Source organism: Bombus bifarius, unplaced genomic scaffold, assembly GCF_011952205.1.
Source record: "Bombus bifarius isolate JDL3187 unplaced genomic scaffold, Bbif_JDL3187 scf7180000008008, whole genome shotgun sequence".
NCBI lineage: Eukaryota > Metazoa > Arthropoda > Insecta > Hymenoptera > Apidae > Bombus > Bombus bifarius.
In genome coordinates, this window is record NW_022884386.1 from 4,468,800 (window position 1) to 4,482,206 (window position 13,407).

The following is a 13,407-nucleotide window of genomic DNA, read 5'->3' on the forward strand; positions in this document are numbered from 1 at the left end:
AAACTTCTCGAAATCATACGCTCAGTTAAATTCTGGGAAAACCAGATCCAATCGAACTTCAACGGCGAATGTAGACATCCTAAATGACGTTGGAGAGTTTCCAGCGTGTAGAGTTCCACGAATGGAGATCGAGAGTTATCGTTTGATGGAAGCAGGACATCCAGCCAGTCTCAATTACCAACTCACGGATACAATATCTTCGTTCGTCTATCTGTCCAGCTATTTCTAACAAAGTCGCGTACTACGACGGCATCGTGATAATCTTGAAATCGATACAGGTGTCGCTGCAAAATAAATTTCTTTCGCAGAACGTTCGCGTTAGGATCCTAATTTACGACGAATGGCTGCAGATACGCGGTTATTCGTCGCAAGAGAATCGAAGAAGCGCGCAAAGAGAATGTGCACGCCGCAGCATCGATAGAAGGGACAGGTTTCGCGCAAGACGGATTCCTCGTGCCTTCGAAAAGAAGAAGTTCCCACGAGCATTGGTCTAACGTATGTTTCTATCCCGAGAAATATCGATATCAGATACGGAGATAAAGTTTAAAAGACCGATAGTAAAGGACAGTTGTTGCGTATAAAACAATTTTCTTTGTGAACGCTTGAAACGCAAGCCAGAGAAATGTTTCACCTTCGTTTTTCTCGTAACAAGCTCGAGAAAGAGGAGAAGAAGGAAAAAACCTTGAAACTGTTACTCTCTACCTACGTTGTTACTTAACGCTCCTTATTCGACGGAGCACTGTAATACCTTCGAGTCAAGTTTCCTGGAAAAAGTTGAATAAGTAAAGGCACGCGTAGCCTTTGGCGTTTAATCTTTTCGATTAAAGAACAAGTCACGGGGAAAACGAGAGAAATTATGCGCGTAATTTCGATTCCACGATCAATATGACCGAAGCACTCGTCCCTACGATATCGATCAATTCGCGTCCAAGTCCCGAGTAAAAGCAGCCCTGGGATCTTCTTATATCCGTGAGGAATCCAAATAAGTTTTTCCTTGAGGCTCCAATCCAATCCGGGCCGGTTGATTCTATCTGCTCACGCGGAAAGTGCCTTTTTCCCAGGAGGTGATAGTCGCGTGGTTCTTTGAACGGATTCGCTTGCTGCATCGTAGCCACGTATGTGTAGATGCTGATAAATAAGTAACGTAGTGAATTCTCTCAAGCCCGAAGTTCAATGGGTCTACCGGACCTATCTCGAGTATAGCTGTTCGCGTTCCGTCTTTTCTTCCACGGCTAATAAACTTAAAAGCACCATTCTTCTCTTTCAGCTTCTTCGGTAGGATCTAATCCGTCTTGAATTAATAATTTATTGCACGGCGTATACTTCTTTGCATAGTCCCATTCCACCGTTACTCGTGTCTTCTATATATTGCGAGTAAAAGAGGAAAGGCGATGGACCTGCTCAAGCTGTCCACTATTCGTTATCGATCATCTCCCGGGCCATTACTTTTCTTCGATATACGATATTCACCATAACCAATGGATCGTCTCGATTGGTCGCACGCTCCAGGATCGATCGCGAATGCCTTGGAGGACCGTTGTCCGTAAGGAATCCCAATAAGTCTTCTCATCCTCCAGACGCAATTGGCGAGTGCCGATTCTTCGCATCGATGTGAAAGAACTACCTTTCGCCGTCCAACGACGAGCGAACGAAATGAGAGAGGGAGCAGATACAACGGACCATAGGATTGCCGAGAGAAGAGAAAATAGCTAAGAGCGATCGGAAAGAGAGAAAAGAAATAGTCCGGGTAAAAGATTCGAAGAAGCAGGTTCGGTCGAAGTGCAGGCTCGTCAGGTCCTTTACACGAGGTTGAGGAAAGCTACGTGCGAGAGCTGATAAATAAATAACACGAGCGAAAGGAACGGTTCCGAGGAAGCGAGCGAGCGAGCGAGCGAGTGAGAGAGTGAGAAAGAAAGAGAGAGACTTAAAAGAGAGAGCACGGTCAAGAGGCAAGGATGGCAAGACGGTAAAGAAAAGTAACGCGAGCCCGTAAAGGAGAATCAATTCGATTCCCCAACCGTATCTTCACCCCGCAACCCCTATCGTTTCCTCGCTTCCCTCCCTTGAAACTTTCACCGTCGCCGTCAAATCTCCTTCTCTGCTCGGCGTCGTTTTTCTTCAACCCCCGCCCCCGTCCCAACCAACCCCCCACCCCCACTTTTTGCACGCTTCCGAGCCTGCACACGCCTGTTCCTTCCTTCCTTCCTTGGCATCGCCCATACTCCTTTTTCGCGCAACAAGTGCGCCCCGACTCACATCTTTAAGAAAGCACCGCGCCCCTCCTTTCTCGTTTAAGCCACCATCGTCCGCTGCTAACACCACCGTCGTAGCCCGCCTCCTGCTCTCTTCTTCCTTTTGCTCCTTTTCTCTTTTTCCCCTCACCTTCGTCTTCCCATCCCTTCCCCTATCTACCGTCTTCTTCTTTTCCCTCCGATCGTTTCTCTCTCGGTCGATCCTCCATACCCAGTCCTCTTTAGTCAAGCCGCAACTACCTCCCAAATCACTCCACGCTCTTTTCTCCGCTATTCCCCTTCGCGATAGCTTACGGTCGGAAACCTACTGGCAATCGTGCGCTGCTCGCTGCACGTACTCTACATTTTAAGCGAGTATTGGACAGCTTGCGCGCCTGTGTGCACGTGTCCCTTTCTCCCCTCGTTTTCTATCAACCCCTTCTCCCGCTATTCGAGGGTGAGAAAGTGGCGGAGAAAAGTTGGCGGAGACAGCCGCGTTGAAAGACGAACTTCGCGGCTGGGATAACACGAATTCGATGTTTTCTCCAACCGATTTCTCAAGGATCCGAGGGAAAAATTTCTCTGCAGGTTGTAAAGCATAGGTCCGTGCGAGTTTTCTGCCTCGACAGAGGACCAATAGAGGGGAATGGAAGAAGGCGACTCGTGTCTTTCACACGAGGCAACGGCGTCCAACGAGGCAGAGGAAGACGAGAAAACACAGCAACGGTATATTCGCGAATAGTGGCGATTAAAAAGTTTTTACGAGCGTCGTGAGGAGAAAGACAACGTTGGAACGCATTTGCAATGATATTCGATATCGGCTAACTTTTCCAACGCTCGTAATCTCGAGTCAAAATCTTATATCCTTCTAGTTCACTAAGTATGGTATTTTGATTATGCGAAGAGCCATGGCATTGCTTTAACGTCTCTTGAGAGAACTCGAGGATAATATACACGGGGCGAAGGAAGAAATGAGATCAAAATGAAAGAAGGAACAGAGGAGACGAGAGTCAAAAGTGAAGGCAACAAGTATCGTCTACAGAACGCAGATGTTTACGTGTTTTTTTCAACGGGGTTTTGAATTGCCATCGAGCAAAGTACGGTGAATTTACCGACGATTTAATACTCTCAGGAACGTTTATAGGAGTGCAATAAATAAAAGTCGGTCACTTGCAGCGGATGGCAAAGACATCACCGACGGTTCGATCGCCTCGGAACGAAATTACTTTGGAGAATTCGAGCACAAAAGTTTCCACCTCGATCGCGAAACGACAGCATTTAAATAACGTGAAAGCCAACTTCCCGTAACGAACTTTTTATTTACGAGTATCGTTCGTTTAAACGCGATCATTGCTACTTTTGTGGAACGGTTTTCGCGAAGTTATTAATCGATGACAGTGGCTCCAACGATCACCCCGACCTGCCCGGCCAGGAGAAAGTTATTAATGACGTAAGTTCGAAGGAAAGCCGAGTACGAAGTTACTCTTCTTGGATTGGCTTACAAATTACGCGAGAAGTTGCCAAGATAATGGATTCTGAAATAAATGAAACTGGCGTCTATAATTTAAATGGACACCTGCGGTGCTACTTTCGTCGCGTGATTGAGCAACGGTGAACAACAGATCGTCTAGTGGCAGAAAATCAATCACCGGACACTTCGGTTGAAAACAGATTCGAGGCCCGTCCTTGTCGAGAAAAGAGAGTTGGAAAACGACCGGAGCAAATACGCGTTTTCTGCCGTTTCTGTAAACCGACGTGCTTCGACTCGATGCCACAGGTAACTCCGCGATATTAAAACTTTTCAATATCGTTCGCTCATCTGTCGTTTTTATTATCTTTGACGAAGAAAATGAAAAAGAATAGTAAAAACGGCAGGAAAACATATTCTATTCGCTACGTTTCCATATATTTGTATCTCTAAAGAAAGGAGATACAACGAAACTTTATGGGGTTTATACGGAAGATGGAAATCAAATTCGTCCCTGAAAAAGAACAAACGGGCAAATTATTTCTCTCTGGAGGAAGTCAGTTTATTGGCCGAATACTTCTTGTTCCTGGAAAATCCGGTGACGTCTCTCATTTTCTCGCTTCGCGTTCAGAGACGCAAATATTTACCCGGCTAAACGCACTTCCCTCTCCCGCTTACGGTGAAACAGAGCATATCCCCCATGGTATTGCCTGTCTACGGACGGTGAAATGGCCGACGGCCGAAACACGACGACCGGAACACGACGGAACGAAACGATCCAACGGCCATGATTTCCACCAGCAGAAGTACAAACCAGGAGATTTGTGTTCTTACTTACCGCGGACAAGGATGAGGGTGCTGGACAGAAGTACGATTCTCAACGGCCAACTGGCCATCCTGGCGTAGACCGTTACGTCGATTCAGCTTCCTCCTGAAACAATACAAGCGTGCCCAATCAATCAACCCATCCATCCCAATCCGCTATCCGCGTATCCCAGCCAACTCTAGCCCGTCCTTCTCTCTCCAACTCATCCACCCTCTTCTCTACTGCTTTGTCTCTCTTTTCATCCATCCCTTTCCTTCTCTCCCTCTCTGTTACATTGCATACTCACGATCAGACCTCATCCCACCTTTCGCTCCGTCCTTTCTGGCAGACTGCCCGTTCTACGCTCTCGCCCCCAAGCCACCCTCTTCCCCCTTCGCTTCGTACCCAAACCCCTACTCCGTATCGACAATTTTTTTCCTCTCCAATCCGTGCCTAGGGGTTTGTCCGCTCAATGAAAGTCCTCCCAGACGGTGCGCGTCATGCGACGTACATAATCATAAAACACGCGATGCGTACCTGCCAAAGGATCGTTTTTGTATACACGTCGATATTCTTATTCTTTTCCCTTTCCTCTTCATCCTCTTTTCTTATTTTCTTTCCTATTCTCTTCCCATTCCTTTTTATATTTTTCTACATGTACAAAGATAGATATCCTATAGGTTTCTTCTCTATCGGCATGCCCGTTTAAAGGGAACAGCAGCTTCGGAAAGAAGCCACGTTAAAACTCGATGATGTATCGGTATCGTATCGGTATCGTATCGGTTCAAACGAAATATTATATTGTGATTGGATATGTGTTTTTTTCGCGAATGTTTCGCTCGCGAGCCGCGAACGCAAGCTCGGGATCGCTTTGATCGTGCAGGCCTTTCAAAGCGGGCAAGGATAAATTTTGTTGGGCAACACGCAAAGGAATCGTCGTCCTCGCAAAGAGAATATAAATACACAACGGTTGTGTTGTATTCTATTTACGAGTTTAGCTGCTCGTCGCACACCGACGCTTTCTTTCTCCATTGGTACTGCTTGAATATTGAACATTTTTTCTCGCCTCGATTTTTCACCGGGCTCGCGCCGACTGAATGGCCATGTGCATATACATATACGTGCCGCGAACTGTGACGATTCGTAAAACGCTGAATTCGTTCCAGTCCGGAGTCCAGGAAGAAAAAGACGCGGTTAACGACCCTAGTCGTGTTGCGTCAAACTAAATGCCGCGATACTTTCAAAATTGCTTCAATGAATTCGTTGTTGCGCCCTAAAGCCAACTTTTTAACTCTATTGGATTACTTGGTACGTTGAAATATACGGAAAAATCTAAACGTACTATATTTTCACAGAATTAACACGCGTTTAAATGTTCCTGTAGACGATTTTCTACGATCCATCGTATTAAATCACAAGTCTTTTTGCCGTCTTTTTCAGGAATGAATTCCTCAAGTTTTTGCCAGACTGCGGAATATTTTTTGTCATTAAGAGAGTTTTATAAAAATCAGAGTGAGTGACAGTGAAATAGAACGGATAACATTGAACATGTCGGTTGAAATGTGATATATTTTACCTATTCTTTATCCATACACGATACCCAATATCGCTTGCAAAAACGAAACTTTTAATTAACCAATTCCGGATTTTTCTCTTTTCAAACAAAAGCAGTATTTGTTCGAGTCTAACATTTCAATATTTAACGAAAGTAAAATAAGTAATTCTCTTTTAATCCTATAAAATACAAGATAGAACTGTTACAGAATTTCCGAACGATCTATTAATGCTTAATGACAATAGTGAAAAATAACAAAAAGGTACATTACATCTCTAAAACCGAAATATGATTATGGATTTTAGAAGCATCCGAAACAGTGTATTCGTGGCGGATGGAAAGGCGACGTTGGGACGTTTGCTCTCCAAATTATCGAGAACCCAGGGCGCACACGAATATTCAACACGTTATAAAGCTATAAATACGCAACATATTTACTAATTAGTGAGGTGTGGAGAGACCGAGAGCAAGCTGCCTCTAGCGTCATTAAACTACACTGAGAGAACGCAATGCGGCGCAGCTGTGTTTACTTAACTGTATTTTACTATTGCAAATACGATTAAGCGCATTAATGGAAGAACGGTCGCTCCCACCCCTTGCTCCGCCCCTATGACAAAATATACTCGGACCCCAACGTTAACTGACATTTCTGCGATAACCCCGTGTACTGTTTAATATAACTCTTATCATGCATACGCTCAACATTTATGAGATAACGAAGAATACCGTTTGGTATTGAATTACGAGTTTAAAGTCAAATCCACATGCAAGATCGTTCGACGGATCACCAATTTCGAAATCCTACTGAACAATTTTGAGAACGAAACAGCTTAAGTTATTATATATTCTACGTTAAATCTCCGTTCGACAAATTTGCCAATATTCCCCCATAAGCGTTTTATTTACGATCAAATATCAGAATAAAAAAAGAGATATATCTTCGTTTCGCGTCTCGTTGACTTGCCTTATAATCTTCAATCGCGACACCGGAAGGACGAGTGACTGGATACGGCGAAACGAATACAGGCACTTCAGTGGGAAACGAAATAACTGTACTTTTTGCCATTTCTTACTTCTTCTCCACGCTGACTGATTCAAAGACTTGAAATTTGGAGCGTAAAATCGTTTGATTCGCTTCACGGCCCCGTCGTCACGTTTGCCCCTCATTCTAGTCTTACACTCGCTCGTCTCGCCGTCAGAGAGACGACCTACACCCGCCGCCCTCGCTTGTACCCTTCGTTTCAGCCAACCATCTAGCCGGTTTCACCCGCATTCGAACGTCATATGCAACCTACCATCCTTTCGTCTCGTCTAAATTCCTCTGTCTTCCTCCCTTTTCATCATTCTCAGCGAAAAAACGGAAGCGAAAAATACCTCTTAATTTTACGACTAAAATTAGCCTAATTTTGATAATGTATAAAATGTAGGACTTTTATTTATCGTCGTGCAATTTATTCTTCATCTATGAATTTTTTTTTTTTTTTTCGATGCACTGAGAAAAATTTCAGTATAAAATTGGAGTGGGAAGACATGCGTACGTAAAAGAATTCTTTCATAGTTTCTTGAAACTTTTTTTACGATAGAGAGGCACATGTGCGATGAAAATGACACGAACGTCATAATGCTAGTATCAACGAAACATAAAACAAAGAGTTTTTATTTCCTATATTTTCATAATTTCTGAGAGATTCGAATGTGATCTTTCGATTTCCGTTTCTTGCAAATCCTTGGCATTCAACCTGTCCATGGCAGCGACTGATATCGGGAAAGACGTTCGTTCTCGAACGTTCGGAAGATTAAAGAAGTTTTCGCGGAACGGGACACAGAACCCGGAGATGGAAGAGGACTTGGACTAGGTCCGAAGATTGGGTCATCCCGCGAATATATCCGTCGACCGGATCGAATCGGGTAACACATTGTTCTCGCGGCAAGGACAAAATTACCTTTATCCGACTGGCGATGAAACGGAACCGGGAAGCAATTCCCTCCGTTCACAATTAAGTTTACGAACGAGAATTGACGCGCCATTTTCCCGTCGCGAACGAATTACCGATTGCAAAACGTGAAACATATTGTAAAAGACAAAGACGCATTGCAGCAAAAAAGGAAGGAAAAAGAAAGAAAGTAAAAGAAGAAGTCAAAGCAAAAAAAATATTCGGAAAGCAGTTATTTGACTAGCTTTAAGAAAATATTACAGACCTGAGCGTACTTCTATAAATCGAGCAAGAAGAAGTAACCGTAAAATGTTTTCAAACTCCAAACCTTTGACTCTCTCTCTTTCTCTCTCTCTCTCTCTTTCTCTCTCTTTCTCTCTCTCTCTTTCTCTCTCTTCCTCTTTCTCTTTGCTCGTCGATGCAAGTTCCCGATGAAACCAGCAAAAATCGTTTCTCTCGCGAATGCAAAGCACGTATGTAGGGATAGGAAAATCAACGTAGCACGCGGAAGGTGTCGAGAGTAAAATGTGATCGACGTAAAAGGACGAGCGAAGCGGCATGAAACGGAAAGAAGCCGTACAGGATCTTGCCACGGTCGCACCAGTGGTGGATCGTGGTACGCCGGGCAAGGCGACGTACGAACGTAATTGTGGCGCTAAAAGCAATTTCCCGACGCGTAATCGTTTTAGCAAAGTGCTTTGCAATTTAGCGAGTCTTTATTAAAATAAAGTCATTCCCAAGCCGGTACTTTATGACTGTCTACCTATCTCCTAATCGTTGGCCATCGACCAAGCGCTTTAACTACATCGATTTATCGACCGTTGAATATTACAGATCCATTAGTCCGACCAGCTATCGACTCGTAAATCCGCGCTTTCTCCCATTCGTCGATTTTATAATACGAATTAAACTGCATGCCGAAAGGTAAGAGGGGCAAAGGGTTGCGAGGGCGATGGAGCTAGCGAACGAGCGTGTACGATTGAAACGTGCACGTAATTAGAAAAGGTACAGCAGCGAATATCGCGCACGGCCGCGTTTGCATCAAGCGTGAACTGTAATTTAATGTACTTGCACTATATTCAAAGATCAAGCGGCAACACACAAATGGACAACCTGTGTGGGCACGTACCGACATACGTATGTGGGAGTGTTCGCATTTCTCTCTCTCTCTCTCTCTCTCTCTCTCTCTCTCTCTCTCTCTCTCTCTCTCTCTCTGGCTAATCTCTGTTTATACAGAATTCATAACTCGGAGAGAACAAAAGGGACCCGTAACCGGGGTTAAGGTTAATATATCATTCCTTTAACCAGAGAATCTAAGTCCGTCTAATGGTGAGTTCGCACGTAATAAATACGATAGTAACCGGCATTATTTACGTCAGCCTTTAGTTCAAAAGGTAACAGCTGTCCGGTTCTGTGAATCCGCCTTTTGCTTTTCGTTTCCATGGACAATAAACGGGTACAGGAGAAAAGTAAGAGAAAAGTAAGAGGAAATTAAAAGGAAAATAGAAGAAAGAGGGAAAAAAAGTTATTTGAACGAAAACGCGTTATAAATGTTTATAAATGTCGCCGTGCATGGCGGGAGCCCATTTGAATATTTAAAAAGTTTGCCCCAGCTACGTCCATTTGCCGCGCACACAAAATTAATATACCTAACCTTGATAAAAAAAAAAAAAAAAGAAGCAAGCAACAAAGGTAACGACAAAAAGACGCAGAGACAGAGAGAAAGAGAGGGACATGGTGTTTTCCAACGTCAGTTTCATTCCACCGTTGTCAACGTCAAGAGTATTCTTCTGCTTCGCAACTCGCTACCCCATACTTCTTATTTGCGGAGCTCGTCCACGAAGCCTCCACCTCTCTTCTAACCTTCATTCATCCGTGTCTCGCTTTCACACCCGACACCTTTTTTCTACCAGCCATTCCATCACCTTAGGTCGTCGCCTACAACGGACCAACCATACTTTCCTGCTACGTTCTTGCTCCCATGCGAATTCGTTGGCATCTTGTCCTCGACTCTCCTCTTATCTGTCTTGGCAATTTCATCCAGATGAATTAATCGCCCGAACTTAAAGATGAGAGGAAACGTTATTTGTTAAAATCAATTTGTCCCCGGAGATTGCACCAGTAAAGAGGATCTAAACCCGTGAAATTTATCGCGTCAATTTATAACTCCATAATTAATCACTTTCCACGAATGAATCTCTAAAAAATATTTCTCAACATTAAAGCAGAGAATCCAGTGATAAAATTTTACATTCGACTGTCTACACATAATAAAGTCCAATTAAAAGTAATTGCACCGTTGTTAACTTGAAACATTTTGGACAGAACCCAAGAGTGGTACGTGCACGCGTTGAATAATGCACGCTCATAAGTTGTCCGCTTCGTTATTTGGAAAGAAGACGAGCGTGTAGAGTGCATAATAGTACCGCGTATCGAGTCAGTGGCGGGCGGAAAAGTGTGGGTTCGTGGGAACCGAATGTCCTTGAAAATTACCACGCGTTTCGTCTTGGCGGTGAAAATTTCAGGAACGTTGTACCTCGGAATGTAATGCAAACTTCCGGGACCACCTGCTGAAACCACATTTCAACGGGCGCATTCGCTGGGAATAACGCGTTGGTACCGATGCATTAAGGTCCTTGAACCCAACCGCGTTTCACGATGCGCGTCAGGCAAATTTCCGCAGCCATAGCTATAAATCTTGAAACGTTCCCGCGAACGAACTGATATTAATTAACGTGAAAGCTGCGGGAGAAAATGTCGCGCATCAAACATACACCGTTTGTAATTATGTTTTGCTAACGTTCGGTCCCGTTTTACTTTCCGCGAAATTTGGTCTCGAAATTCATTGCAAAATAAGTCGTACGATTAGCCAATTACAAGTGAATTACATCGAGACACGGCTGCGAGCCAGCACGAATGTCTCTGTTCTTGCGGGATAAAACCGATCTCGCGTTGAGTACATATAGTTTCCCGTATAGCTCCTCGAAGTTGAAATAGGACCATTGGAAACTTTAGTAAAATTTAATGAACGAACTTTATGATGACAAAGTTTATCAAGTGCTCAAGGTATTATACACATGTAATTAATAATTTGTGTTTCTTTTTCTATTTGTACCTATCATTCGTTACATCTCGTCTCTGATATTTTCTGTACGGATTTCTGTAGCAGTAACTTATGTTCTCATTACATACACATGAACTACGTTACAGACATTTTCTCTGATTTCGAATCAAATGAATTGCGTGACCATGTATATGTTTCGATGAATGAAACTCTATAATTTATCTCTGTGATATAATATAACGATATATAATGTATTAAATAAATTACATAACTTTAATATACCTGACCGTCTATGTATTTAGTGATAACTTGAATAGCAATAAAATAACTTTATGTCATAGCGTTCTAATCTTTGCACGTGTCCCTAATTCGATAGCTGAGTCAAATACTACCATTCCTCTTGTAAAAAGATAATTCATCATCCGGAGCATTTACGCGAGACAATTCCATTCATTTCATCGGAATACCAAACCGCGAGTCGTCGTGTGAGAAAATCGATCCACCCCTTCGATGCACGCGATGCGATTCGCAGTAGGAAGATGCAGCATTCTCCGTCGCGAAAAATTCCTATTACCCGCCGGGGAATTTTCATTTTCTCGAATACTTTCGCGTTATTTCTATTTCCGCAAAGTCCTCATCTTTCTCTTTTTTTCCTTTTCTTACATCTATCTGTAGTGGCCTCATCGTTCGATTTGACCGCGTTTTCTGACAGAGCGAAATAATATATCAGCAGCCAAGCGATCGTGTACTCGAAGATCCTGGTATTCTCCACGAGGTCTTGGGTGACCCGTTATTTATAGTGGATTGAAATTCGAAGACTGCGACGCGCCGTGGAATTTCATTAAAATTATGACTTAGATATTGGAACGCGACGAAAGCGCGCGCGTGAAGGCTCGTTTACGGAACGTGAATTGACTCGGCAAGTCTATGCCGTGGCATCTCTGCTGCCTCTCTCCCTCTCTCTCTCTCTCTCTCTCTCTCTCTCTCTCTCTCTCTCATTCTCTTTCTCATTCTCTTTCTCATTCTCTCTATCTATCTATCTATCTATCTATCTGTCTATCTATCTATCTGTCTATCTATATCTCTCTGCCTCTATATATATACATGGTGGAATGTATACCTGTATGTATGTACAGAATGCATACTTTTGTGACAACGTCGCTGTATAGTGTGCGCGGACTTGTACAAAGTTTCCTAGTCTGTTTTTGAAATCGTTGAGTCCATACGCAGCCTCTTTGTGGGCGCAGCGATATGATCACGCTTAGAAATCTCCTTTACCGCAGGTACGTAAAAATCCTATTTTATTTATATTTATAATCCGACAGTTTAATATTGTAAAACTCGACGTAATGAGCATTACCTTTGCGAAAGAGAATAATTACGTAGCTGACTTTGTTGGACTTGATGCGCGGATCCTCCGCGTTTCAAGATCTTGACAGAGAGCATTTTACTTTAAAGAAGTTTGATAGAGACAATTTACGATTTATCGAAATTGTTAGAAACATCTACGAACTGGTAGGATTTGCTAGAAGTACCTCTGTTCTGATTGGGTTTAATACGGATGACTTCGAACCCGTAGAATTCGCTCGACTTACTTCTGAAGTTTCTAAGTTTCCGATTCGGAGGTTTTGGGGATTTTACGGTTGTCAGTGTTCTTTGCCAGACCGTAGCATTATCAAAACCTACAGATCATCGAAACCTAAAGAAGATCGTCGAAAACCTAAGATTATTATGCTTCCAAAACTATCCAGATGCTTGAATTACTGCGGTACTTAGGATCGCAGAGGTTGTCGAAATGTGAGAACATTCAGAGTGCCTGGGATTTTGGAATTCTTCCATAACTTCGAGTTCTACACCGAGTTCCACGAATCCACTGTAGTCTATGAATCTGACGCGTTACCAACAACGTTTCAGGATGCTCGCTCTAATTTTCTAAATCCACCTGATATGATACTAATTAAATGCTTTATGCTCTAATTTGTTCTGTACTCCGATTTTCTGAATCCAAGGTATTCTTAAATACTCGCTATATAGATCCAATCAACTTCCGCGAGGCTAAAATTATTCCAATTAATTGAATGTTGCGTATTTTAATCTTCCGAATGCAAGTTAGCTCCAGCCAAGACTCTATAAACTCGATATGTGGATTCGATCAACTTCTCCGAAGTTAAAACGCCCCGCAAAACAATCGCTGCAAACCTCAGACGATGCCAATTGAATTTTACAAATTAGAAAAGGCTGTGATCGACTTTTAGAAACTCGAGATAAGCAAACGTTTATTGATACGAGTTTGAAGTGTTCTATTTCGAGGCATGCGAGTTCGATACGATTTATATTCTGTCCCACGAGT

General features: G+C 43.1%; 1 protein-coding gene across 7 annotated transcripts in view; it reads right to left on the reverse strand.

Moving 5' to 3' along the window:
• Nucleotides 1-13,407, reverse strand: part of LOC117206803 (Down syndrome cell adhesion molecule-like protein Dscam2) — a 123,050-nt gene that overhangs the window by 95,022 nt on the left and 14,621 nt on the right. For all 7 annotated transcript variants that reach the window (XM_033446445.1, XM_033446450.1, XM_033446447.1 and 4 more), the window contains one exon: nt 4,538-4,630. In XM_033446445.1, the coding sequence (XP_033302336.1) occupies nt 4,538-4,595 (58 nt within the window). In that variant the 5' untranslated portion in view covers nt 4,596-4,630. The remainder of the gene's footprint in view (nt 1-4,537; nt 4,631-13,407) is intronic.